Raw genomic sequence first — 21,355 nt, forward strand, 5'->3', positions numbered from 1 at the left:
GGTGCAGATTACCGAGTGCACCGCACATCGGCGCACCTACACTGCACCACCGCAACAACCGCGTCCGCGACAGCCACGCGTGACACAACTGTTCACACCAACAAAACCAGTCGCTTGCCGAGTGCCGCTGTTTCCTCCCCGCCACCGCCATCCTTTTCGTCAGTCTCCGCAAACGACGGGTGCATGTGCGAGCATGTGCATGTGCGCCTAGAAGTGCGCCTAGAAGTCGAGCAAACGCCTGCACGAGACAAACAGACGGTAGGCCGCATCATGACAAGATGCATCGCACGGCCGCCGTCCGGGACACCAACCGTGCGCGCTTGCTTCTCTCGAGCCTTCGTTGCTCGCGGTCCTTCCTTGTTTGCCTCGCATCATCCAGTGGCGTAACAAGTTCTTGTCATGATCGGGTGAGGCTCCGTCCACGATCCATCAACCGACCTGCGACTTGAACTAGTCCTGGCGAGGTGCTCCGTTACGAGGAACAGTTTGGAGTACGGACTCCTACAAGCTACGGGTGCTTCGTCACGGGGAACAGCTTGGGGTACGGACTCCTAAAAACTACGAGTGCTGCGAGTCCTCGTCCACATTGCCGCCGACGTTCCTGTACGCGAGGCTGAAAGCACGTGATCGTATTCTATAGACTCATCGGCCATTGCGTGATCGTCATATCAGCGAGTGCAAGTCCCGTCAGTGCGTACTGTACTTACGGAGTTCTCGTGTGCGTGTACTGAGAACAAGGAATTACTCCGTTCTCGTGCACTGTCATTCACTGTACTTGGTCACTGCCAAGTCCATCGCCAGGGGCACCCCTGCGTGATGCGACCCTAGCAAAGGAGCAGGAACAGGGATCGGTCGTGTATCGTATCGGTGACTCAGTTGGGTGGGTCGTCTGTTTCCACTCATCGCCACTCTTCGTCGCCCGCCATCATCATTCACCCTGGCCAATGATGTCAAGCTGCGCATCGCTGCATGTCGACTCCGTCATCAGGTCAGGACGAAGCAGACATCGGCATGAACCCTGGTCACCGTGCATGCGAGCACTCATTGCTTTGGGGTCCCTAACGTGTGGGGTGGCATCTGGGTCGTCTCACCAAGCTCTTGTCATCACCAAGCTCTTGTCGTCATGAAACCCTCGTCATCATCAAACCTTCGTCATCATCAAGCTCGTCCACATCAAGCTCATCCTCATCAAGCTCATCCTCATCAAGCGCTCCCATCGTCATCGTCATGGCGTCATTGCGAGCCAACGATCGCATGACCATTGCCATGGAGCACGCAAATCATGCCGCTGCACCACGCAATCATGAACATGCACGACGAAACCGTCATCACGTTCCACGCAGCATTCACAGGCTACCGCAGCGTGGCACGTGCCAAACTGCTCGTGATGCACCAAGTAATCAATTTCAACTCCAATGTCAACTCCGTATGTACCCCTCGCGAGACGGTCGCTGCCGTCGACAACGACCTCCCTCCACTGCAACGGCCGCTCGCATGTGCTCATGCCATGGTCGCCGGCCGGCCGCCGGGGTCGCGTTTTTCACTATCGCAATGCTGAAGCTCACTCGGACTATTTACACATACATCGAAAACCACAAGATGAACAGCATTCCTGCCGCCTGCAACTCCCCAACCGCGAGGAGAAGCCCGCTGCAAACTGGCTCGGCGAACAACGACTCGGCTTTCAGGGCCCCGAGCAAGGAAAAAAGAAAAGGAAATGAACCGGTGACAAGAAAATCAGATACAGTAGCGTCGGGTGCGCACAATCTCCACGCAGCAGGGCAAGCGCGGGCGTCGTTCGTGCACGGCTGGGAGACGCCATCGAGCGGATTCGCTTCGCCATGCAAGATTGGCCGTGCCGACCAAGGAACAAGGGCTCGCGTCAAGACCAAAAGGCCGGCGACTTGCCCGTTCCGCTCGCGCGCCGTCATGCGCGGCGGACTCGCGGCCGGGGCTTCATCGTCACCGATCGTCGCCCCCTCTAGCCTTGCCTCGTCTTCGAAAAAAGTCCATGACGCGCTTCGCGGCGCCGCTGCTTCCCTCGTGCCCTCGGTAGTCGCCGTTGTCGTAGGCATCCGTGAAGCGCTTGTGATTCTTCTGAAGGACCCCGCGGCTTGCGTGCGGGCTGCTGAATCGCCGCTCGTCGGCTTCCCCGGGCCCCGCCACATGGTACTTGGTCGTGATCAGCTGCGGCTCCGTCGGCGGTCGTCGCAGCTCCACCGACGACTCCGAAGCGCTGTTGAAGTGGGAGCCGCCCGCCTGCAGGTACGGCGGGATGACGTTGCCCCCACGGCCCTCGAACGGCTCCGACGGGTACTGCTGGTGGTGAGCGGCATTCGAGCCTGCCGCCTCGTGCGCGCGGCCGTGGTCCTGCATGTTGTCGAAGAAGGGCGAGCTGCCCCTCGCGTCCTGCGGCGACGTCACGCCCCTCGGCAGATCCATCGGAGGCGGCTGGGCGAGAGCATCTCGCTGCGAGTCCATCTCGGACGACGGCGGATCCGAGTGGTCCTTGCCGAGGCCGATGGTCTTGAGCGAGAATGACGCGGGGAGCAGGGAGAATCGGCGGCGATCCTTCTTCTCGCCCGAACCCTGCGAGCCCGTCATGCTGCCGCTACGCTTCTTCCCGAGCCCGATAGAGAAGGAACGACGCGACGCCCTCGAGTCCATCGACGGCCGCGGCGGAGGTTCCTCTCCCTGAGAAATCGTGTTAGACATGCTGACGGGCGGGTATTTCTTCGTCTTCTCCGCCTGCTCCTCCGGTCGCTTCTTGCCCCTGCCGCCGAAGACGGAGCCGCTGCGACCCAAGAGCCTGGATCCAATGTCTCCTATCGTGCTGGATCTCTTGTGGCCTCGGCCCTCGCTTCCTCGGCCCTCGTGGAGGCCGCTCATGCGCGAAAACTTGGGTGGCCCGCTCATGCTCGGCCTGCCCATAGTCACGTCGTCGTCCTCCCCGTTCGTCGGTTGCTGGATGCGCCCCTGCGCGTTGGTGTCGGCGATGGTCGGCGGCACCGGCTGCCCGTAGTTGCCACGCGACTGCAGGCCCATGGACGCGGTCGTCTGCATGGAACCGCCCGTCTGCGGCCTGGCGCCCGAAGCGACCATGTAAACGTTGTCGGGCATCGGTCTCGGATCGCGCGTCGGCCTTGCCGGCCCGGCATTGTGCGACCGCGGGGACCGTTTCGGTTGCTCCTTCGGATACCCGTCGCCGGCGGAGACGAGAGATTCCTGAAGCGAAGCCTGCCCCTTCGGCGAGGGTGCCCTCCGGGCGCCGTCGTGGACCCGGGCGGGTTGCGAGCCCGCGGGGTTGGGGTCCTCCCCCCGCTGCGTCTGCGTCGTGGGCGCCACGTACTCGAGCTGGACGGTGCGGCGTTTGGCCTCCTTGGGCGTGCGGAACGGCTGCTCCGCCTCCGGCACAATCTTGGCGTGCGCCTTGACCAGGCCGCCGATGGCCGCCGTTGCCGGCGGCTTCTGCTTCGACGTCTCGCGCACGGAAGCGCTCCTGGTCACCGTCGGCTTCTCCCCGAATTCCTGGCCGGACGAGGCGTTCTGGGCCTCGGTCGGCGTCGTCGTCGAGCTCGTGATGAACTCGACCACGTGCGAATATTCGCTCAGCCAGCTGTGGCGTGCCACCTCGAACAGGTCGGCCCGCTTGCGTGGGTTCGGCACGAGGATGCGTCGAAGGAGGTCGCGGGCGTGCGGGGTGACGTACTCGGGAAAGGTCAGAGGCGTCGAGACGATGTACTTGTACAGGAGGTTGATGTTGTCGCCCTCGGGGTTCGCGGGGTCGTCGTCGAAGGGCAGGTAGCCCGCCAGCATGGCGTACTGCGTCGCGGGTTAGCACGATTCGGCACCGGGACCGGCTCGGGAAAGAAAAGGGCACGGCAGACGTACCAGGATGACGCCGCAGCTCCAGACATCCACCTTCCTGCCCGTGTACAGAGAGTCGCTGACGACGAGCTCGGGGGCGGCGTAGCAAGGGCTTCCACAGCTCGTCTGCATCAGGTCTCCCTTGCGCGTGCCGTTGGACTTGACCCTGTCCAGGCCGAGCCTCTTGACGAATTCTCGGTCCGAGAGGTTGAGCTCCTCTTCCTCCGACAGCTCCTCGTGCGGGTTGAAGGTGTTGGCAAAGCCAAAGTCGGTGATTATGATGTTTCGATTGCGATCTAGCAGCAGATTCTCCAATTTCAGATCTCGGTGCACGATGCCTTTCTTGTGGAGGTAGCCGACGCCGGAGACGAGCTGGGCGAAGAGTCTGCGGGCCGAGTGGTCCTTGAGATAGCGATGGTTCAAGATGTAGTCGAAGAGCTCTCCGCCCGACGCGTACTCCAGTATGATGCCGATGTACCTCTCCGTCTCGATCATGTCTATCAGCTGCACAATGTTGGGGTGCTGAACGCCGCGCAGGATGGTGACCTCGCGCCGTATTTTGCTGAGCCGAGAGGGGTTGTGGCCGACGGTGTCCCGTTTGATCAGCTTGATGGCAACCTGGCACACACGTCAGCGCGGCGCTCCGGCGACAAGGCCAGCCTCGGCCCGCGGGGAAGGGAAAATACCTGAACGCTGCTGTCCTGCTTCCAGCCCAGCTTGACCTTGCCAAACTCGCCCTCGCCGATGGTGTTGCCGAGGATGAAATCGCCAAACTTGGAGGTGCCTTTGTGGCTGCGGCTGTGGTCATGCCGGCTTCGACCTCCTCGTCGCTCCTCGCCGGCGGCGGGCGCATGCGCGGCACCGTTGTCGTGCGTCGTGGCGCCGTGGTAGCTCGCCCGAGCGTCGTGGCCGTTGGTCTCCTCGGGGTTGGACATGGACCGGACGAGCGCTTCACCGGCGCCCCCGGATGACCTAGAGGTCGAGGTTTGGTGGCCACGTACGGGAATGGAGACGTCGCGCGCACGGTCGTCCCGGGTGCTCGGCGAGCGGGCACCTCCGTCATGGGGCACGTGCGAGTTGCTGGCCCTCTTGCTCCTGTGTCCGTCCGACGGGCCGTTGGGCTCACTGCGCGCCGAACTTCGGGACGTGTCCGGCTGGACGTGCTTCTGCGAGCCGGCCATGCCGTCGGTTGCATGGTAGCTTCTCCTCGAGCCGGCGGCTTGGTGGGCCGTCGACGAGGTTCTCGGAGGAGCGACGGGAGGCAGATGCGAATGGCGATCCGTGGAGGAGGAGGAGGCACCGGCGGGCGGGCCGGTCCTCGTCGGCCTGGAGGTGATCATGTCCAGCGAGGGCGAGGTGCCGTGTCCGCTCGGGTTCCGCGAGGGAGGGCGTCTCGATGGCGATGCGGATACGGCCTGATTGGCATAATAAGCCTCTCGGTTGGGGGACGAATGCGGCGAGGCGAAGGGATAATTGGGAGGCGAGGACAGCGGAGGCGAAGCCAGGGCGGTCGGTTGATGAGCAGGCGTTTGCAGCGCAGCCGACATCTTCCTCGTCTCAGAGTCCCAAGGTCCAGCGGTTCGAGGCAACGGCACGGGGTCGGGGCCGTCGGCGGGCTTGGGCGGCAGGCAGGGGGGGGGGGGGCGAGGCTTTTCTGGCGTTTCGATCGAATGCCGACGGTGCTACTTCGCAGAGATGATGACGCTGAGATGAAGGACGGAGAGTCAGCCGAGGGCCATGGCTCGCGGCGGCGGGTTGAATGCCGAGGACGCGCCGCTGGCAAGAAGAGGAGCGGTGGCCACCCGAAGCGAGCGGCTTGACTTGACAGATGCGAGCGAGGCTGACCGCCGCCGGAGGGAAGGCGCGGCGGTCGAGCAGGGCAGCTCGGGACGCAAGAGGGAGAGGGGAGGCGGGCGTGAAGGGGAGGGAGGGTCAGACAATACCGATGGTTCCGTCTACGTCCTATCGCATGGCGAGGAGGGTTGATGTCGCGGCGATGTTGCTGCTTCGTCGAGCGTCGTCGAGCGTCGTCGAGCGTCGTCGTCGTCGTCGTCGTCGTTGTCGAGCCTCAGCTGGCTGCCCCTGAAGTGAGCGGAGCGGATTGCGGTGAGCGAGCGGTGCCGGGATGTTAGGTAGCACTGGAAGGAGCCGGGGTAGCGAGCGGAAGAAGTAAGTAGTAGGTCGGTGGTTTGGTCGACGGCAGGGTAGCGACGCGCGGAGCAGGAGGAGACGGCACGAAGGAGGTGGTTACGAGTCGTCGTAAACACGAAGCGGTCGCTTTGTCTACCTCGTGCACATCGAAAGTGCAGGTGGGCTGCTCAATGCGGGTGGCCTCCACTCGCGTCTCGACGGCTGACTCTTGCGACGGATTGTTTGTTATGCTGACCTGTGAAGCCGTTTCGCCGGGCGTCTGGGTGGTGGCTGAGAGAACGATGGGGCACCTGGCCAGCAGGCTGAAGTCGCTGTGAGGCGCTGCGCTGCGTTGGGGGAGTGGGGGCGCGCCGCTGAGGGGGAGGGGGGGGGGGGCCAGGCCAGGCCAGGAGGGTCGGGAGAACGACGACGGATGACCGACGTTTCCACCTTGCACCACGACGCGGTCAAGGCGTAGCAGGAGGCGGAAAATCGGGTGCTGCAAAGAGGAAGCGGATGAGAAGGAGGAGGAGAGCAAGGCGGAAGAGGAGGAGGAGGAGGAGGAGGAGGGGGAGGCGGCGGCGCAAGAGGAAAAGGAGGAAGAGAATGCAAAGGTCGAAAGTGCTCGACGTGCGCGACGGAGCGAGGGAGAGGGAGGAGGAGAGGGAGAGTGCCGTGGGTGAGTGGGTGAGCGATTGGATGATGCCAAGTGCGCAACCCACGGAGTGGCCCTCTAATTACTCCGTACTGTACTCCGTACTTGTCCTCGTACTCGCGCAAGTAGCGTGTACGGAGCGGGAGCAGATGTGCGGCTACAGGGTACTTGGCGCACTGCTTCAGGCGGGAGAGAGATTGACGAGATGACGGACGGGGCTCAGGTACCAAGCCATCTGGGGCAGGTCATGCCGCAGGTAGCGGTACCTGCCCGGCGCGTCTCCGCCCTCTTGCGACGCGGGTATCATGCACCGCAGGCGCCAGGCCAGGTACCCGCACTGCTACTACGATGGTTCCTCGCAAGGCCGGTGCAGTGGGTGGACCCCGTCAACGGACCGATGTTCCTGCTGATGATGAGTCCGCCGTCGAGTGGGATGGTTCCTTCAAGCTTGGTCCCCATGGCATGTCATGATGGTAATTACTCGTCGACGGCACCTGTACTTTTTTCTTCTTCTCGAATGAATGAATACAAATACCTAGCTGATGCCCGGAGCTAGTATTGGGCGCCAGATGGAGACTGGGTGCAAGGTGGACTGTGCCCTGGAAGCACAAGTACTACAGTGGTTTACGGAGTACTGTATCCGTTGAGCAAGTACAAGTACTGTACTTTGTTGGTACTTTTCGCAACCAGCTTCGTCTTTGGCAGGTACCAGCACCCCTACATACAACTACTGTACTAGTAGGCACCCGGCAAGGTACCTACTTGCAACTGTGTACACATACTAGGTAATTACCATGGTATTATATGTACGAAGGTTCGAGGGTGCTAATGCATGCACTTCATTCATGTCGGGGTACGGAGTACTCCGTTCTGTTGTTGTACATGCCGACACAAGTAGCGTACCGTGGTACATGCAGATCTTGGACTGCACTGCGCGCTAGCGCAAGTGCTCGAGGCCAAGGTGCCGGCCATGGCCCTTTCATCCTTGAATCAGGCCCCATTACCCCACGAGCAACACTGACGGTGAAATGTTAGGATTGACAAATGCAGCACGAGTATTCCATGTGGACACGCATCGGCACGAGTAGGTATTGGTAGTTACCAGTACCTAGTACTGCGGACTACGGAGCGCATTCAAAGCAACCGTACGTGTGTCCATGACACATGCCATACACTCACTTGAATGCATGTACATGTACGGAGTACTCTGCACGCCTGGAGATGCTGCCAGTGCGGAGTACATCGGATAGGACTTGGTAATACCTAGTACTAGGCAGAAGTACGAAGTACCCTGCCGACGCTCAGGGTGCGGCGCGTGGTGCGGTCTCAGCTTGAATGCTCCGGGCCACCAACGCCTGGCGAGTCCCGCTAACCCCCCCCCCTTACTAGATATTACAGACAAAACAGGCCTGAAGGCGGGCACGCCGGCCGCAAGCGGAGGGAGGGCGTAGGGGGACAGACAGACCGCTCAGACGTTGACAGACAAATGGATGTAATTAGACTAATATTCTCAGAGAACAAAGGGGGCATGGATTCTGCTACCAGTAGATGCAGGCACACGCACATGCGCTGCACGCGTGCGACTGTACTCTAAGTACACCTACGCACCAATTACCTAGTATGCACGTATTGGATACTACTTACTACCTGGTGCCTTAGGTACTAACCTAGTAGGAAGGGACTGAGGCAGGGAATGTAAATCCATGGTGCTTTACTCCGTACTTAGTGCTAATGTAAGTAGATACAGGTACGGAGTACTGTACTTGTACTGTAAGTATGTAATACTCGTGTGCTAGGTACTAGGTAGGTATGAGCACCTGCTGTCCAGCAGCTGCAATGAGGTGAGGTACATGCACGAACGTGTACGGAGTGCAGTATACAGGTTAGTACTAGGGTAATAATACAACCAGTGACTACTAGTACCTTGTACGTTGGTACAAAGGTAATTTGTACAGCGTGCCTACAGTACTTACAAGTACAATGCGGTATTACTCCGTGCAGATTCAGAGCATTGTAGGTACAAGTACGGAGTACGGAGCACTGTTCTATGGTGCACTGCGTACTAGGTAGGTTAGTACCTTAGGTAGGTAGCTTACCCAATGACTCCGTACCAGGTACCTAGTAGTACTCAAGTGCAAAGTGCCTGTTGCGCATGGACGAACTGTGCTGCGGCAAGAACATGTGCCGCAGCCAATGGCCGCCATCTCTGCTCCACACGTATCGGCCCCCCAGCCGCCAACAGACTCGGCATCGTCGTTCCATTGCGTCTAGTCATGGAGATTGCGATTGATATTGGCCCGTCGAATGCATGCATGCACCGGGAGTGTGCGGACCGACTGAACGGCAATGTGTCGTGACGGTGTACTAGTTCGCACCGCGTCGTTGGCCTTGCGTGTGTTATGCGCTATTTTGACTTCGCCTTGTTCATGTACTTGTACTGCTGGCCGTTGATTCAACAGGCACGGTGAGCGGATGAATGAACAAGGGGATCGGCGTCCGTGCCTCTGGCGGCGGCTTCCCACAAATGCCATCGCCGGCTTCCTTCATTGAAAGCGGATCGTCAATTTGCATTCATGATCCCTACTCCGCGCAGGGCCCTTGCAGTACTTGCACCGATGCATGCGCGGAAACGGACGACGCTCCAGTCTCCTGCCCGCTGAGCCCCCGGGGCCCCCTGTCGGCGAAACGGATTGGTGACCCGTATTTTGCTTCGTTTGTTCTCCTCCCAAATGCAACATGTAGATCGTCCGACCTGCCCAACAAACGCCTTGCCTTGGTTGTTGCCTCGAACGTCCATGGTCGGCTATCGAGACGGCCAGCCTACTATCGAGTCAATGTCTCAAAATCAGGGACACGGCACTAGAGCGATAAAGTGATTAACCCCTTAACCGTGTGCAAGTACTCACTTCACGCAGCGAGTGTGTTCTGCCGCAAGGGTTCTACCGGACGCTCGTACAAGTGCATGGGGTGCAGGTAACAAGGCTCTGCTTCATTCCGGAGTACACCGCATCGAGACGAGGCACCTACAAGTATTCCTCGTCCGTTGCATCGAGCTCGCTCGGCACCTCGCATGGCAGCCACTGCAGTGCGTGCATGGGCAGCCGGAGTGGCCGTCCAGAGCACCCGTCGCTCCGTGGACGGCCTCCACCGTTCGTCTCGGGGAATGCCCTTGGTCGGCCGGCCGCTGCAACCGCTTTGCAACGATCGGTGCGATGCAATGGTGCACGTGCATGCATTGAGGGGGGCCTCTACATACTCCGTACACTGCTTCAAGTACTGCATTTGGGTCGCCGCTAGCCGATGCTCCTCTATTCGTTCGTCTCGAGACAACGCTTCTACATGTGAGACCGATCTGCCGCTAGGCCCGGCTGGACAATAATTTCCACCTCCTTCTCCCACCTGCAGTACAAGCAGAGTACCTGCAGGCACGGAGTACTTGTACGCCTACAAATAGATACTTACTTGTAAGTAAGTGCGGAGTACGGAGCATCACTAGCCGTCGTTCTCCCTCGAGGTACCGAGTATTCGGCTGCTGCATGTGCATGTACTTGCTGTAGTTGTAAGATGTGTGCCGAGTACGGAGTACTCCGTTCGGAGTACATTGTATCGATGGAGTACCAGTAAGTACGAGCACAAAGTACTGTACCGAGTACATGGCAGTGCACCTACATGTACCTACATGTACTTGCTGCACAAGTAATTACATGCGTGCCACAAAGACTCGCGCGCCACAATGGCATGGACGGCAAGTAACAAAGGAAAAAGAAGAAAAACAATGGCACGAGTAATTACTAGCACGAGGTACCGAGAGGGCCACATCGTCGAACAATAAGCCCTCGGTTCCCTTGCCCGTACCGTTACATTCGTGCATTTTTTCCTGCGCGCCGCCCTGGGTAGCGGCCAAGGTTCGCAAGGCGATGACACGCTTCGATCAATGCAGCAAAGACCGAGTCGAGCTTGTCATGGTGGAATCTCTTGGCCTCATTTCGTCGTGACATTCGCAATCACCTACGAGACGACGGACGGACGGACCTTTCCTTTCTTGAGCGATGGTGTGGGTGGTGGTGTTGAACGCGAGTGGTGGCGTGTGGGCGGTGCATGTCTCGTCGGCCAAACCTCAAAATCCCCGTCTTTCACGCACCACAGCACTCCGTACTGGCACCATGCCACTACTGTGCATCTGCCAAGTTTGCATGCACTGTTTGATGGTGTATTGCGTCGGTAAATGAATTGCAGATTTGTATGGAGGACCTTGACATCAGTATGGCTCCTTTCGTACTGCACTTGACCAGTGCACTAGGTTCATTGCACGCACTCCGTGGTAGGTAGACTCCGTAGTAGATAGACTCCGGAGTAGGTAGAGTAGGTAGTGCTGTGGTGCTTCTTTCAACTTGTACCAATGCCACCGTGCATGTACGAGCAGGCATCGTCGTGCAAGTCGTACTGTGCAAATACAGCGCACGATGCTGCGCACGATGCAGCACACACGTTCAGTCACCGGACGGGCTTGCTCTTATTACAAGCAATACCTACTTGCACCGGCACCTAATGCAAGCACTTGTACTCCGTATCCACCTGCACAAGTAATAGTGTTCGTGGTGGAGCCGGCGGCCGGGTTCGCGCCATCGTCCATATGCATGAACATGACGTGCGGAGATGAGACAGCTAGCCACGTTGTTGCCTACCGCCATCACTACCCGTATGGAATTACATGTATGCAAAAGTCTTGCTAGATCAGCGGGAAGGGCACTGTGGAGATGTAGGAATGGCTCCGAGTCGGATCTACAGCATAACATTTTTTTGGGAGAATCGTCGTCTCCCCCGACAGCCCTGATGTGAGGTCATCATCGACTCCATGCCCAAGGAACGGACAAGTCGCCCACGTCCAGATGGTTGCCGGAACCATCCGTCGTAGTTGCGTGCGTCCGAAGGGCGCTTCGTCATCCACACGCCATGCCTGTTTCCCATGCGTCGCAGCCTCATCATTGGCCGTCACGTCGAACCGGCTTGCCGTCGTGGTGCCCGTCAGAGTTTTATCGACACATCTAGATGATCCAACGCGAGAGCGACGCCCGTCAACGTCGCCGTGTAGGCCAGCAGGATTCCGACCGCCAACAAGGGCGTCGCGTCGAGGGTGTGAACCGTCATGTTGACCAGGCCTGTCATGAGGTTGGCCAGGAGAAATATGAAGAGGCCGTTGCGGTTAAAGGCCCGGAGGACGCGGCTGGTGGCGCCGTCGTAGGCTTCCCTCTCCGACTTGGCATCCGTCGCGTGATGGAACGAGGGAAAGAACAAGGTGTCTATGCAGCAAAAGGCCAGAATCTGGACCGTGTTAAAGGCCGCGACCCATAGGACGTAGGGCATATTCGCCAACCGCCGAGAGACGTTGAGGTTGATGCCAATGGAGTAGCTCGTGGAGAGCCAGTACATGCCCGTCCAGGCGGCGGCCCAGGCGGCAACGGTCACGAGGAGCGTCTTCCGCTGCGCGCCCGGGTTCGTCGTGTTTCTCGCGTTGATGTTGCGTGGAATGAGCATCATGCCGAGATGCTGGCCGGCGAGAAAGATGGCCAGGTATCCGATGAAGCTAAAGAGTCCCTCCCTGTTCATCGATACCAGGTCCGTCCTGGGCGCCGAGATGATGAACGCCTTCAACTCCGTGTTGTCGAGCACAAGCTGGTAGAGGCCGGCGACGAGGAGCGCGAGGGCGGCGAACGAGGGAATCACCTTCGTCGCCGCCTGGCAGGCAGCGACGAAAGGAGGGAGGAGGCCGAGGGTGAAGAAGAAATTCCAGTGGACCCCGTACTCGGTGACGTGCTCGGCGTAGTCGAGGCCTTTGACGCTCAGGAGACGGATGAGGCCGAGGACGAAGAGGGGGATCGAGTGGCGGGTCGAGCGGAGCAGACGTCGGAGGAGAGGCACGGAATGACCGGAGAGCCTCTCTTTCAGCACAGGGCGTGCCGCGACGACGCCGCCGGCGAAGACGAAGGAGCCGACGCCGAGGTCCATCAGCGAGGTGCCCCAGGTTTCGACCTTGGCGAAGCGCCGGGGAAACAGGCGGAAGTCGACGGCGAGAATGGCGACGACCGTGGAAACCATCATGCAGCCTCGGTATGTCGTCAGGAACGGTTTCATCGGCAGCGCGTCGAGCTGCTTGCCGGCGTCCTTGGCGTCTGCCGACGGCGGAACCTTGAGCTTTTTTCGTCGAGCGCCCGTGCTTAGCGGTATCATGTACACCAGCGCGATCGGGGCCAGGAGGAAAATATCCAGCAGCATCGGCGTTTTCGAGTAGAGCGTCATGGAGAGGAGGATGGCGCAGACGTTGAGGCCGTAGTCAACGACGAGGCCGAGGGCGGAGCTGGGCTTGAAGAAGGACTGGCGAGCTTGCAGGACGGACCATAGCAGCATGGCCACCTAAGAGTAGAAGAAACGCGTCAGTCGTTGCCGTTGCGGGCTTGCCTTTGCATCGGCGGCATCGAGAGCGGGACCACTGACCGGCGCAACGGACGTCACATAGTTGATGTCGGCGACGGAGCTGCCGGAATGGTTGGACACAAAGTCCTCCTTTCTCTGCTTGTAGCTTGTTGAATTAGACATTCCGGGGGACGGGACGGGAGAAGCAGATGGCTTCTCTCAGACCGGCAGAGGAGAGTGAGGTCAAGACATGAGAGCGACGAGTCGGATTAAAGTTGAAAAAATAGCACTCGATCGTTGGTGGTTGACCGGTCTTGCATATCAGCTGGAGGCCAAATAAGGGCTGGAGCAGCTGGAGGCAAGACGTTGCCATTTCGTCGCCGACTCTCGTCACGTGGGGCCCATCATGTCTTTTGTTGCTGCAAGTCAGTAATAATATGACTACACCTTTCCAGTCCGGCACTAATAATACGGCACACTGTACAGTAAACTTGTAATTTACAGCGTACTCTGTATGTTAGCCCGGAATTACAGGGACTCCCATGGATTCTCTGCCAACATCGGCTCCTGCGTGATTGCCTTTGCCCTTCTCACAACGCCTCATACCAGTTGGCCTCCTTCGGCAGCGGCCAACAGTATGGACATGTCTTTTTGGTTGGCAAAAAAAAAAAAAAAAAGAACCACCTCGTTGGCCCCCGATGCAATGGTAATCAACGCGTGACGCAACGTCACCGGCCCCGCCTCGTTCCTTTGAGCTTCTCGACGTCAGGCATCAACCGTCGCGTCGTGGCGCCCTCTGCTTTGTTTCCCATCAACGAGTATTGGAAGAGAGTGAGAAAATTGCAAGCCGGACAATATCGCTAGTCTCCGCGCTATCTTCAGGTGGCTACGATGCTTTGAATTCAGAACGGTCCAAGCTCCAGGGTGGCCATTGATGGACCTTGCCTGGGCCGTATCACATACTGGATGCCTCGGCCTCGGGCGTACTGAAAGACGTGAAAAGATATGAATCGCAAGCACCGAGTCTAGCACCGCAGCACCTTCGATGGCTTTGTTTGGTTTCCCAGAAAGCCTTTATATCATGATCGGACCCGGAACGAAAGGTTGGGCGACCTTTCACGACTTGTCACCCGTTACCGTTGCTGTCAGTTTTTGTGCCATCCCACTCTGTGCGCGCGATAGGAGTACGGGTACAAAGACGCGCACAATCTCGTCATCTCTTTGATCAACACGGATGCCCGACATGCCACGAACAAGGCGAACGAGGGCTCGTCCCAAGATTGAGCCCATCTATACCGGTGTCTTTCCGATGACGACATCGCTGCTCAGGACCCCCGTCGCTCGAGAGTACAAGCTTCGATCAGCTTCGCCGCTGTCTCCTCGAACCGTGCAAGCATCGACTTTGGACAGTGAAAATGTCGGACAGCATGACAGGGGGTTGGCAGCGGGCGCACCGGCGGGAAGCCCTGCTCGAGTGGCAGGCATGAAAGCGCGGCTGATTTCCACCAGGGGGGAGAGGGAGGACAAAGACCAACATGGGTATTGCTCAGCACCTCTGACAGCCGATTCAGCAAAGTCGGGTCTGTCCCTGCCGCGTATCGAGACGCTGCTCTTTCACGACCAGCCGCCAAGGAGTGTCGAAGGAGACGGTCCGACGGTGCCGCGAACCGCTGGTGTGGGTGGGTACGGCGTCGGAGGGCACCAGATGGCGACGGACCCGGAGCGCAGACAGTCACTCCCCGCCGTCACAGCGGACGACCGAAACCTTGGTTTCCAGCGATACCGCGAGCTCCTTTGGCGACGAGGCTTTCTAGAGCTTGGCAACATGGGCCAGGCGGACGTGCTCGTCGTGCCGCTCGAGCTCCGACGGTCGTCCCTCATCAGCAGCGGCCGAAGTGGGCTGGAGCGGGAGGGAAGCTCGCCGGTGGAGGCCGGAGAACGACTCTTTGTCCGGGCCGTGATTCATTCCAAGGACCGGGCGCCCGTCGGCCTCAGCAGAGAGTTTGACCTGCAGACGCTCCGTGCGACGATCCCGGCGCCGCTGTCGCCGCTGCGATCACCCAACTTTGACCGCAGCACATTGCTATCGGTCGTCTCGCAGGGGAGGCCGTTGTCCCCATCGCATCGCTCACCCCTTTCGCCCCAATCACCCCTCCCGTCCCCAGGGTTTCGCCGCTCGGGCGCTCGGCACAGGGGCTCGGTGACTGCGCTGGCGACGGCGTCTGAGAGGCAGCATGGCGGGCCACTTGCCATGCCGATTCGTGCGTACCATGCTCAGCCCCCAGATCCGTCCGAGCTAACGACGACAGATGTTCGGTACGCCCGGGCCAACCTGCCAGCACTCGCTGCCATCATGATGTCCAACCAGGTTCGGCGTGGGGATAGGATTGACCTACCGATGCCGCACCCGAAAGCATGGATGGAGACGGTCGCGTACGTGTACACGGGCGAGTCGTCGTTGCTGACGGAGCGGGTGAAAGGCAATATAGTGTACCTTGGTGGGAAGGTGTAAATAAGTGCCAGCAAACGTCGATGCAGCTGCGAGGGAAGCTCACCGGGCTCATTGCGGTTATGAGGAGCCGTTATTATGCCATGCACAATCATATTACTCCCTTCCTTTCCTTTCCCTATTGACGTGAAACGGACGGCTTGAGGATGAAGGGCGTAATCGATGTTGACCAAAGCCAGCTATGCTGGCCAGCTCTTGGGCATCGAATATGATTCGATAGGGTGCATGTCCTGCGGACAATGCACGCCACATGTGGTGGTTGTCGAAAGTGCCAGATGCATCATGGGGATGCATTCATTCGCATATATGTGTAGGTTCTCGCATCAACGCCCGTGCCTAATGCCACCTTGACACCGTTACGAGCCTGCGGGGACGGTCTCAGCAAATGTCATATCTCGCGCCATTGGGGGAGCTCTGGCGCAGTAGAGGTGCAACGCAGACAACCAGGATGCTCCGGTGCCATCATTGGACTTCAGGTCGTCGTCGTCAGGTGCCTCCATTTTCGCCGGCATGTGAATAAAGCCCAAGATGACGCGCGCGCACATGCACACACGCCCCCTGGACCACTCTCGGCATCTGCCCCTCTTCTCTTCCCCTTCCTCGCATTTCCCCCATTCGATAGAGCTACAGAACCGGCGGGCAGAAGACAAGGGACCACACCACTATTCGCGCCACGATGCACCATGGCATTCAGCCGCCGTTAGAGGCGCGACCCATGACGGAGGCGTGGCCCGGGGGGGGGGGGGGGGGTTGCTGATGGACATCCCTGCGTCGCCACCTGAGGTTGAGGGGAAGTGTAGAGGCCTTCTAGAACCGGCGGACGGCCGCACGGCAGATCTATGGTGCATGCATGTTGGCAGCTCCTCTGCCAAGTGGACGGCTTTGAGGCGAAAAAAAAAGAAAGAAAAAATGAGAATAGGCGACCGACGGGTGGACGGCGATGGATGGACTTGCAGAAGCCAAGTGGACGGCTGGACGACCAGGTGGACGGACAAGCGGGCGGACTGGTGGACGGACTGGTGGACATGATGTGTGTCCGTTCAGTTGGTTGGGGCCACGAAAGCGTAAACGACAATCTCAGCCTCGCCCGCGACGGCCCAGAGAAAAGTTCGCGTAGCAGCCGTACCATGACGGCGGCCGTCTTTTTGCTTTACCTATTTTCGAGGTTCCTCGGTCGGCTTCTCGAACAAGTATTCCTTCTCCCTCTCGGAGGCACCGGTCGCAGCTGCGACAAGCACCCTGGTTCTCGAGGCAGTGGCGCTGGGAGATGCGGGAGATGCATCGGCATCCGGCGCCGGAGCTGGTGATGGAAGGACGCGGACGGACGTGGGTGGACGTTGGTGCGCGCGAGGTATTGCAAATTGCATGTCTCACCCACTGCGGCTGCAGCGGCACTCGTGCGTCATGATGGCAGGGTTTTCACATGACGCATCCAAGCACAACGCCATGCGCCGACCGCCGAAGGCCGATGGAAGCCCTCCTACGTCACTCGGCCGACTCTCCACGGGCGAGAAGTCGACGAGGACTATGATGATGTTGAAGCAGAAGCTGATGCTGCTCCCTCTCCACTCCGCAGGAGCAACGGGCACATTCATGTTACTCTCCAATGGGGGCCGGTCCGACACGGCAGCTTTCTGCCGAGGTCGACGAGTGCGTTCTGCAACATCGGTTGGTCGAGATTCGTGTTTCCTGGCCCATATCGTTTGACATCATATAGTACGGAGTCCCCTATGATTCAATCTTGGAGGTGCGCATGCACGATACTGGGAGTGGCAGATGTTAGCCGCAATGGACACCAAAGTACAGTACTCCGCACGTATGCTTATACAAGCTTCGACTCAACCGGGGCCGGGACGTCTGTCTCACAATCCCGACGCGAGAAAAAGCAAATGTGGCCTGGGGAGGGAGAGAGGGGTGAGGTGGGAAAGGGGAGGGGGGGGGGGGTTGGATTGGACTACTTGCGATGCAACACCTACTTACGGAGTACATACGGAGTACTTACATACAGCATACTGCAAGTACGGAGTACATGCGAGTACTTACAGATAGGGTACGCAGTTGCACCTCCACGCGTGCAGTACAGTACTTGCACAGTACAAGGACACAACGTACAATGCGCCTCTTACTAGCACGTATTTCTCGTGCGTGCACGGTATACTTATATTGGTACAAGTTCGAGAGAGGAGAGAGGCCCAACGTCAAAGTGGAAAGTCGCAGCGGGGATGGACGGTGAGTCGCAGCTGCCACAGCCGCCGCACCTACTCGGACGCGCCTGCTCGGTCGCTCAGTCGCTCTCATTCGTACCTTCCTTCACTCCACGTAGCCGCCCACGAGAAGATGCTGAGTCCAAGATGGCCTCTCCTTCCTCTAGGCCCCAGGCCTTGCCGACGTCCAGAGCTGTCTTCTGGTTTGTGAACTTCATTTTCCTGATCTCGCCTCGCACCCTCTCTCGGTCGTGGGCGTTTTCCATCCCCGCCACGTCGGGTCGATGACGCCGCTCGAAATCGGACTTCTCCGGCCGAGGGCTTGCACTTGTGTCTTGTCCGTGTCTTGTGTCGTGCATGCGTCGTGCGCCTTGCCTCGTCATTTGCATCGGTGGAGGGAATTTTCCTTTTGACGCTTCGTCCCGAACGCTCCCGCCCTTATGCGTCGGCTTGCCCGTCATGTCCACGGCAGGGTCCAACTACTAAGCCGGACAGAATACCTCCTCTCGTCCCTGCTCGTACGACTTTGGGGAGCGGGAATAAGGTCGAAGGCGGCTGGTCGACCATTGGCAGTGCCGAGGGCATGTCTCTCCTCTCTATTCTCCTCGCCCTCTGCCCTTTCATTGTCTCGGCTTACGTGCCACCTTGGCCTCGGTGAAATGATGACGGTACGTACGGAGTACTGTGCGGAGTATTTTACCTACATATTTGGATGCTGCGTTGAGACATGTACAACCATGTACAACCATGTGCAGACATGTGCAGACATGTATAAAAATACAGAAATATTCAGCCACGATGCAGATACCGACACGGACACCTGAACCTCCTAGGTGTACTGCAGTACGAGTCGATGCATGAACATGTGCAAGTCGAGCTAGCTGCTCGCGTGTGAGTGCAGCAAGACAAGTCTGCATTGCCTCTTTGTCGCATCAGCAGAGCCGTGACGTCCCCATGGCCGTCGGCTGCAGCGATATATTTAGGCACTCGGCGTCCGCGCAAGTACACAGACACACACACGTGCGACCGCTTACGTGTACAAGCAGATGATATCCGTCGTGAATTCCTCGCAAACCGGCTGCTGTCCCATCGGGTTCCCCGCCTCCCGTTCGACATGCCGTGGCCAACCGATTTCGTCGCCGCCGTCCTCCCGCCTCCCAACGTCCATGGATCATCCTTGATGGGGCCGCTTCATTTCGTCATGGCCATTTCTTAACTCGTGCACATGTACTGTGCTGCATAAGTACGCTCTGGTGTGGTGTTCGTGCCCTTTTCTGCACTCATCTGTTGCCTGTCATCTGATGGAGAGAAGAGAGCCCGAGAGGGAGAGGGGATGGGTCGACGGAAGGGTGGCTTTGGTTGGCCAACGACCTCACTAAAGTCTGCGTATCTATTGGATTCACCACCTGTGCGTACGTACAAGTACAGGCCGAGCAACCCCCGTCGTCGCACCCTATCCTCGTCTTCTCCAAATCGCCGATAGACAAAAAACCCAGTACCGTGCTTGTTACGAATGTATATGGCAGAGAGTATACGGCAGAGAGGATGGAAAAGTCCATCGATACGGATATATCAACAACCTTCCACTGTTTCACCAGGCAGGCTCAGCCGCTGTGCTTCAGAGGGCATGCAGGCATGCATGCACTGATCTCCTACTTTCCTTGCGCATGCATGCTGTACAAGTATGTACTTGCACGTACTCGTGTGAGTGGAAGCGATCCCGTTCGCTGCCCATGTGGATACTGTCTGCCAGTTGCCGCGGAAGTGCAGGATGCCTGCCGCCGACCTCGCCCCCGCCTGTCTCTGTATCGCATCTGCACCAGCACATGTCGAGACAGGCGACGAGCGCGCGTACGGCCATTGGTTGCAACGCGGCTTCGACGGAGAATTGTTGCCGCAGTTGTGGAGTGAATAGGCGGGCGTACGCTTGGTACACGGTAATTAACTGTACTGCATACCTAGTACAGTATGCATATACTGTACCAGTTCATGCAAATACAGTAGTATCAACTATTACTGTATAGGTACGTTTACGGTGCAGAGTGCTGAAGGCGCGAGACGTATTGATGCATGCTTGTGTACGGAGTACTTACTACCTAGTAGTAATTCATAGGCACCTAAGTACAGGCTGCGAGACATGATGGCTGCTGGCAGTTGGTACCACTCCCCCCCTTGGAGCAGCCGTTGGCCTGTAGCGGGAGGGAACGGGAAGTGGGCAGTGGGCTGCCCGCCTGTTGTCCCAGGCAGGCAACCCGCCCATGATGGCGATATTTAGTTCCATTCTGCTCCGACACTTACCCACCCCGCTATGAGCTCACTGGAACATGGACCTGCCAATAACAATTTAGTGCCAGTACGTACCGCACCTCACCGAATACAACTACAATGTCCAACGTGCATCAAGCCTGGCAAACTCTTGCACGGACGACATGCCCGGCCAGCGTCCCCCCCCCATGCTCCTCTCACCCGTCCTTCCCCCTTTCGTCCTTGGATGCAAGGCTGCAGAAATGGGATGGAAATTGAAGCACACTCCAAGAATGCTCGCTCGCCGTATCCGCATCGAGTACTCCGTGCTCCGTACGCGAATGGGCACATGCTCTCGTTTTGCTATTTTCAGACATGCGACCGACCCTCCTAAATAAACCCCCTTTTAGCGACGCTCCCCTCCCTCCCTCGCCAAGACGGCAACCCCATGCAGTAATTCAATACATTAAGAATATGTGCTAACCTACTCGTCGCTAGCAGCAGGAACGGGAGTACAAAAACGAACACACGACAAGAATCAACAAACGACCGAGTACAGATTACATTGTACAGAAAACGTCGCACCGATGGGACACGAGGAGGGGTGGAAAGGGGGGGGGGCATGCCGACACAGCATGATTTCCTCTCGGCAAATAGCAAGCAATAGCCCTTTCTGACCCAGCCAGCCATGGCGACTGTCAACCAGCTCGCCGTGTCGTGCCCCGACCCGGACGTACATGCGATCCGTACACCTCTACCCATGCACCGCATCTCTCATTGGGCCTCTTGCCCCGAGCCCGACATCTTGTGCAACGCACTCACGGCATCGAGCCTTGGCTGCCACTGCAACGAAGCCCCCCCTTCCCAGACATGTCATATCGCTTGCGCGCTGCTAGCAACTTTGGCACAGGAGCAGATGGTGGGCACAGTCTTCACCAATACCAAGCAACTCTTCAGCTCTATGCTCCCTGCTCGATCTATCATCCTTTGGGCAATGTACATGTTGCGGCCAGGGTGCCCATGAGCCCAGCCATCGTTCCATTTCCGATTGTCGTCACTCACACTTTTCGCTACATGCCAGAGCCTTTTCCCGTCCATGCCGCCAAACCATTGACCGAAAATGCAATTGTGCCCAGTCTGAGACAGCGTCGTCGCTTCCACGCCCCTTCGGCCAGAGCCCCCAAGGTCATCGCTCGACCCAGACCGAGCACGTCCATTAGCAGATGAGAGTAAAAAAAACATTAGGTCCGGGCTTCCATTGCCAGGAGTCCAGCTGCTGTGCGGCCGTGAGTCCTTTTTGTCCGTCGCAGAAATACAAAACCACTCCTCTCCACG

General features: G+C 58.5%; 3 protein-coding genes across 3 annotated transcripts; 1 reads left to right on the top strand and 2 right to left on the bottom strand.

Annotated features, from left to right (window-relative positions):
- Positions 1-1,962: 1,962 nt before the first annotated feature.
- DCS_04448 (serine/threonine protein kinase) lies at positions 1,963-5,414 on the bottom strand (the record flags this gene model as incomplete). The annotated part of the gene is made up of 3 exons (XM_040801758.1): positions 1,963-3,822; positions 3,892-4,485; positions 4,554-5,414. 3 exons carry the CDS (start codon positions 5,412-5,414, stop codon positions 1,963-1,965), a joined length of 3,315 nt encoding a protein of 1,104 aa, XP_040656791.1.
- A 6,263-nt stretch (positions 5,415-11,677) lies between these two features.
- DCS_04449 (GPI-anchored wall transfer protein 1) lies at positions 11,678-13,246 on the bottom strand (the record flags this gene model as incomplete). Its single annotated transcript, XM_040801759.1, has 2 exons — positions 11,678-13,063; positions 13,145-13,246. The coding sequence occupies 2 exons, from the start codon at positions 13,244-13,246 to the stop codon at positions 11,678-11,680; spliced, it is 1,488 nt and encodes a 495-aa protein (XP_040656792.1).
- Positions 13,247-14,306: 1,060 nt separating this feature from the next.
- Positions 14,307-15,575, top strand: DCS_04450 (uncharacterized protein; the record flags this gene model as incomplete). The annotated part of the gene is made up of 1 exon (XM_040801760.1): positions 14,307-15,575. The coding sequence occupies one exon, from the start codon at positions 14,307-14,309 to the stop codon at positions 15,573-15,575; it is 1,269 nt and encodes a 422-aa protein (XP_040656793.1).
- Positions 15,576-21,355: the final 5,780 nt, after the last annotated feature.

Source organism: Drechmeria coniospora, chromosome 02 (genome assembly GCF_001625195.1).
Source record: "Drechmeria coniospora strain ARSEF 6962 chromosome 02, whole genome shotgun sequence".
In the NCBI taxonomy this organism is placed as follows: Eukaryota; Fungi; Ascomycota; class Sordariomycetes; order Hypocreales; family Ophiocordycipitaceae; genus Drechmeria; species Drechmeria coniospora.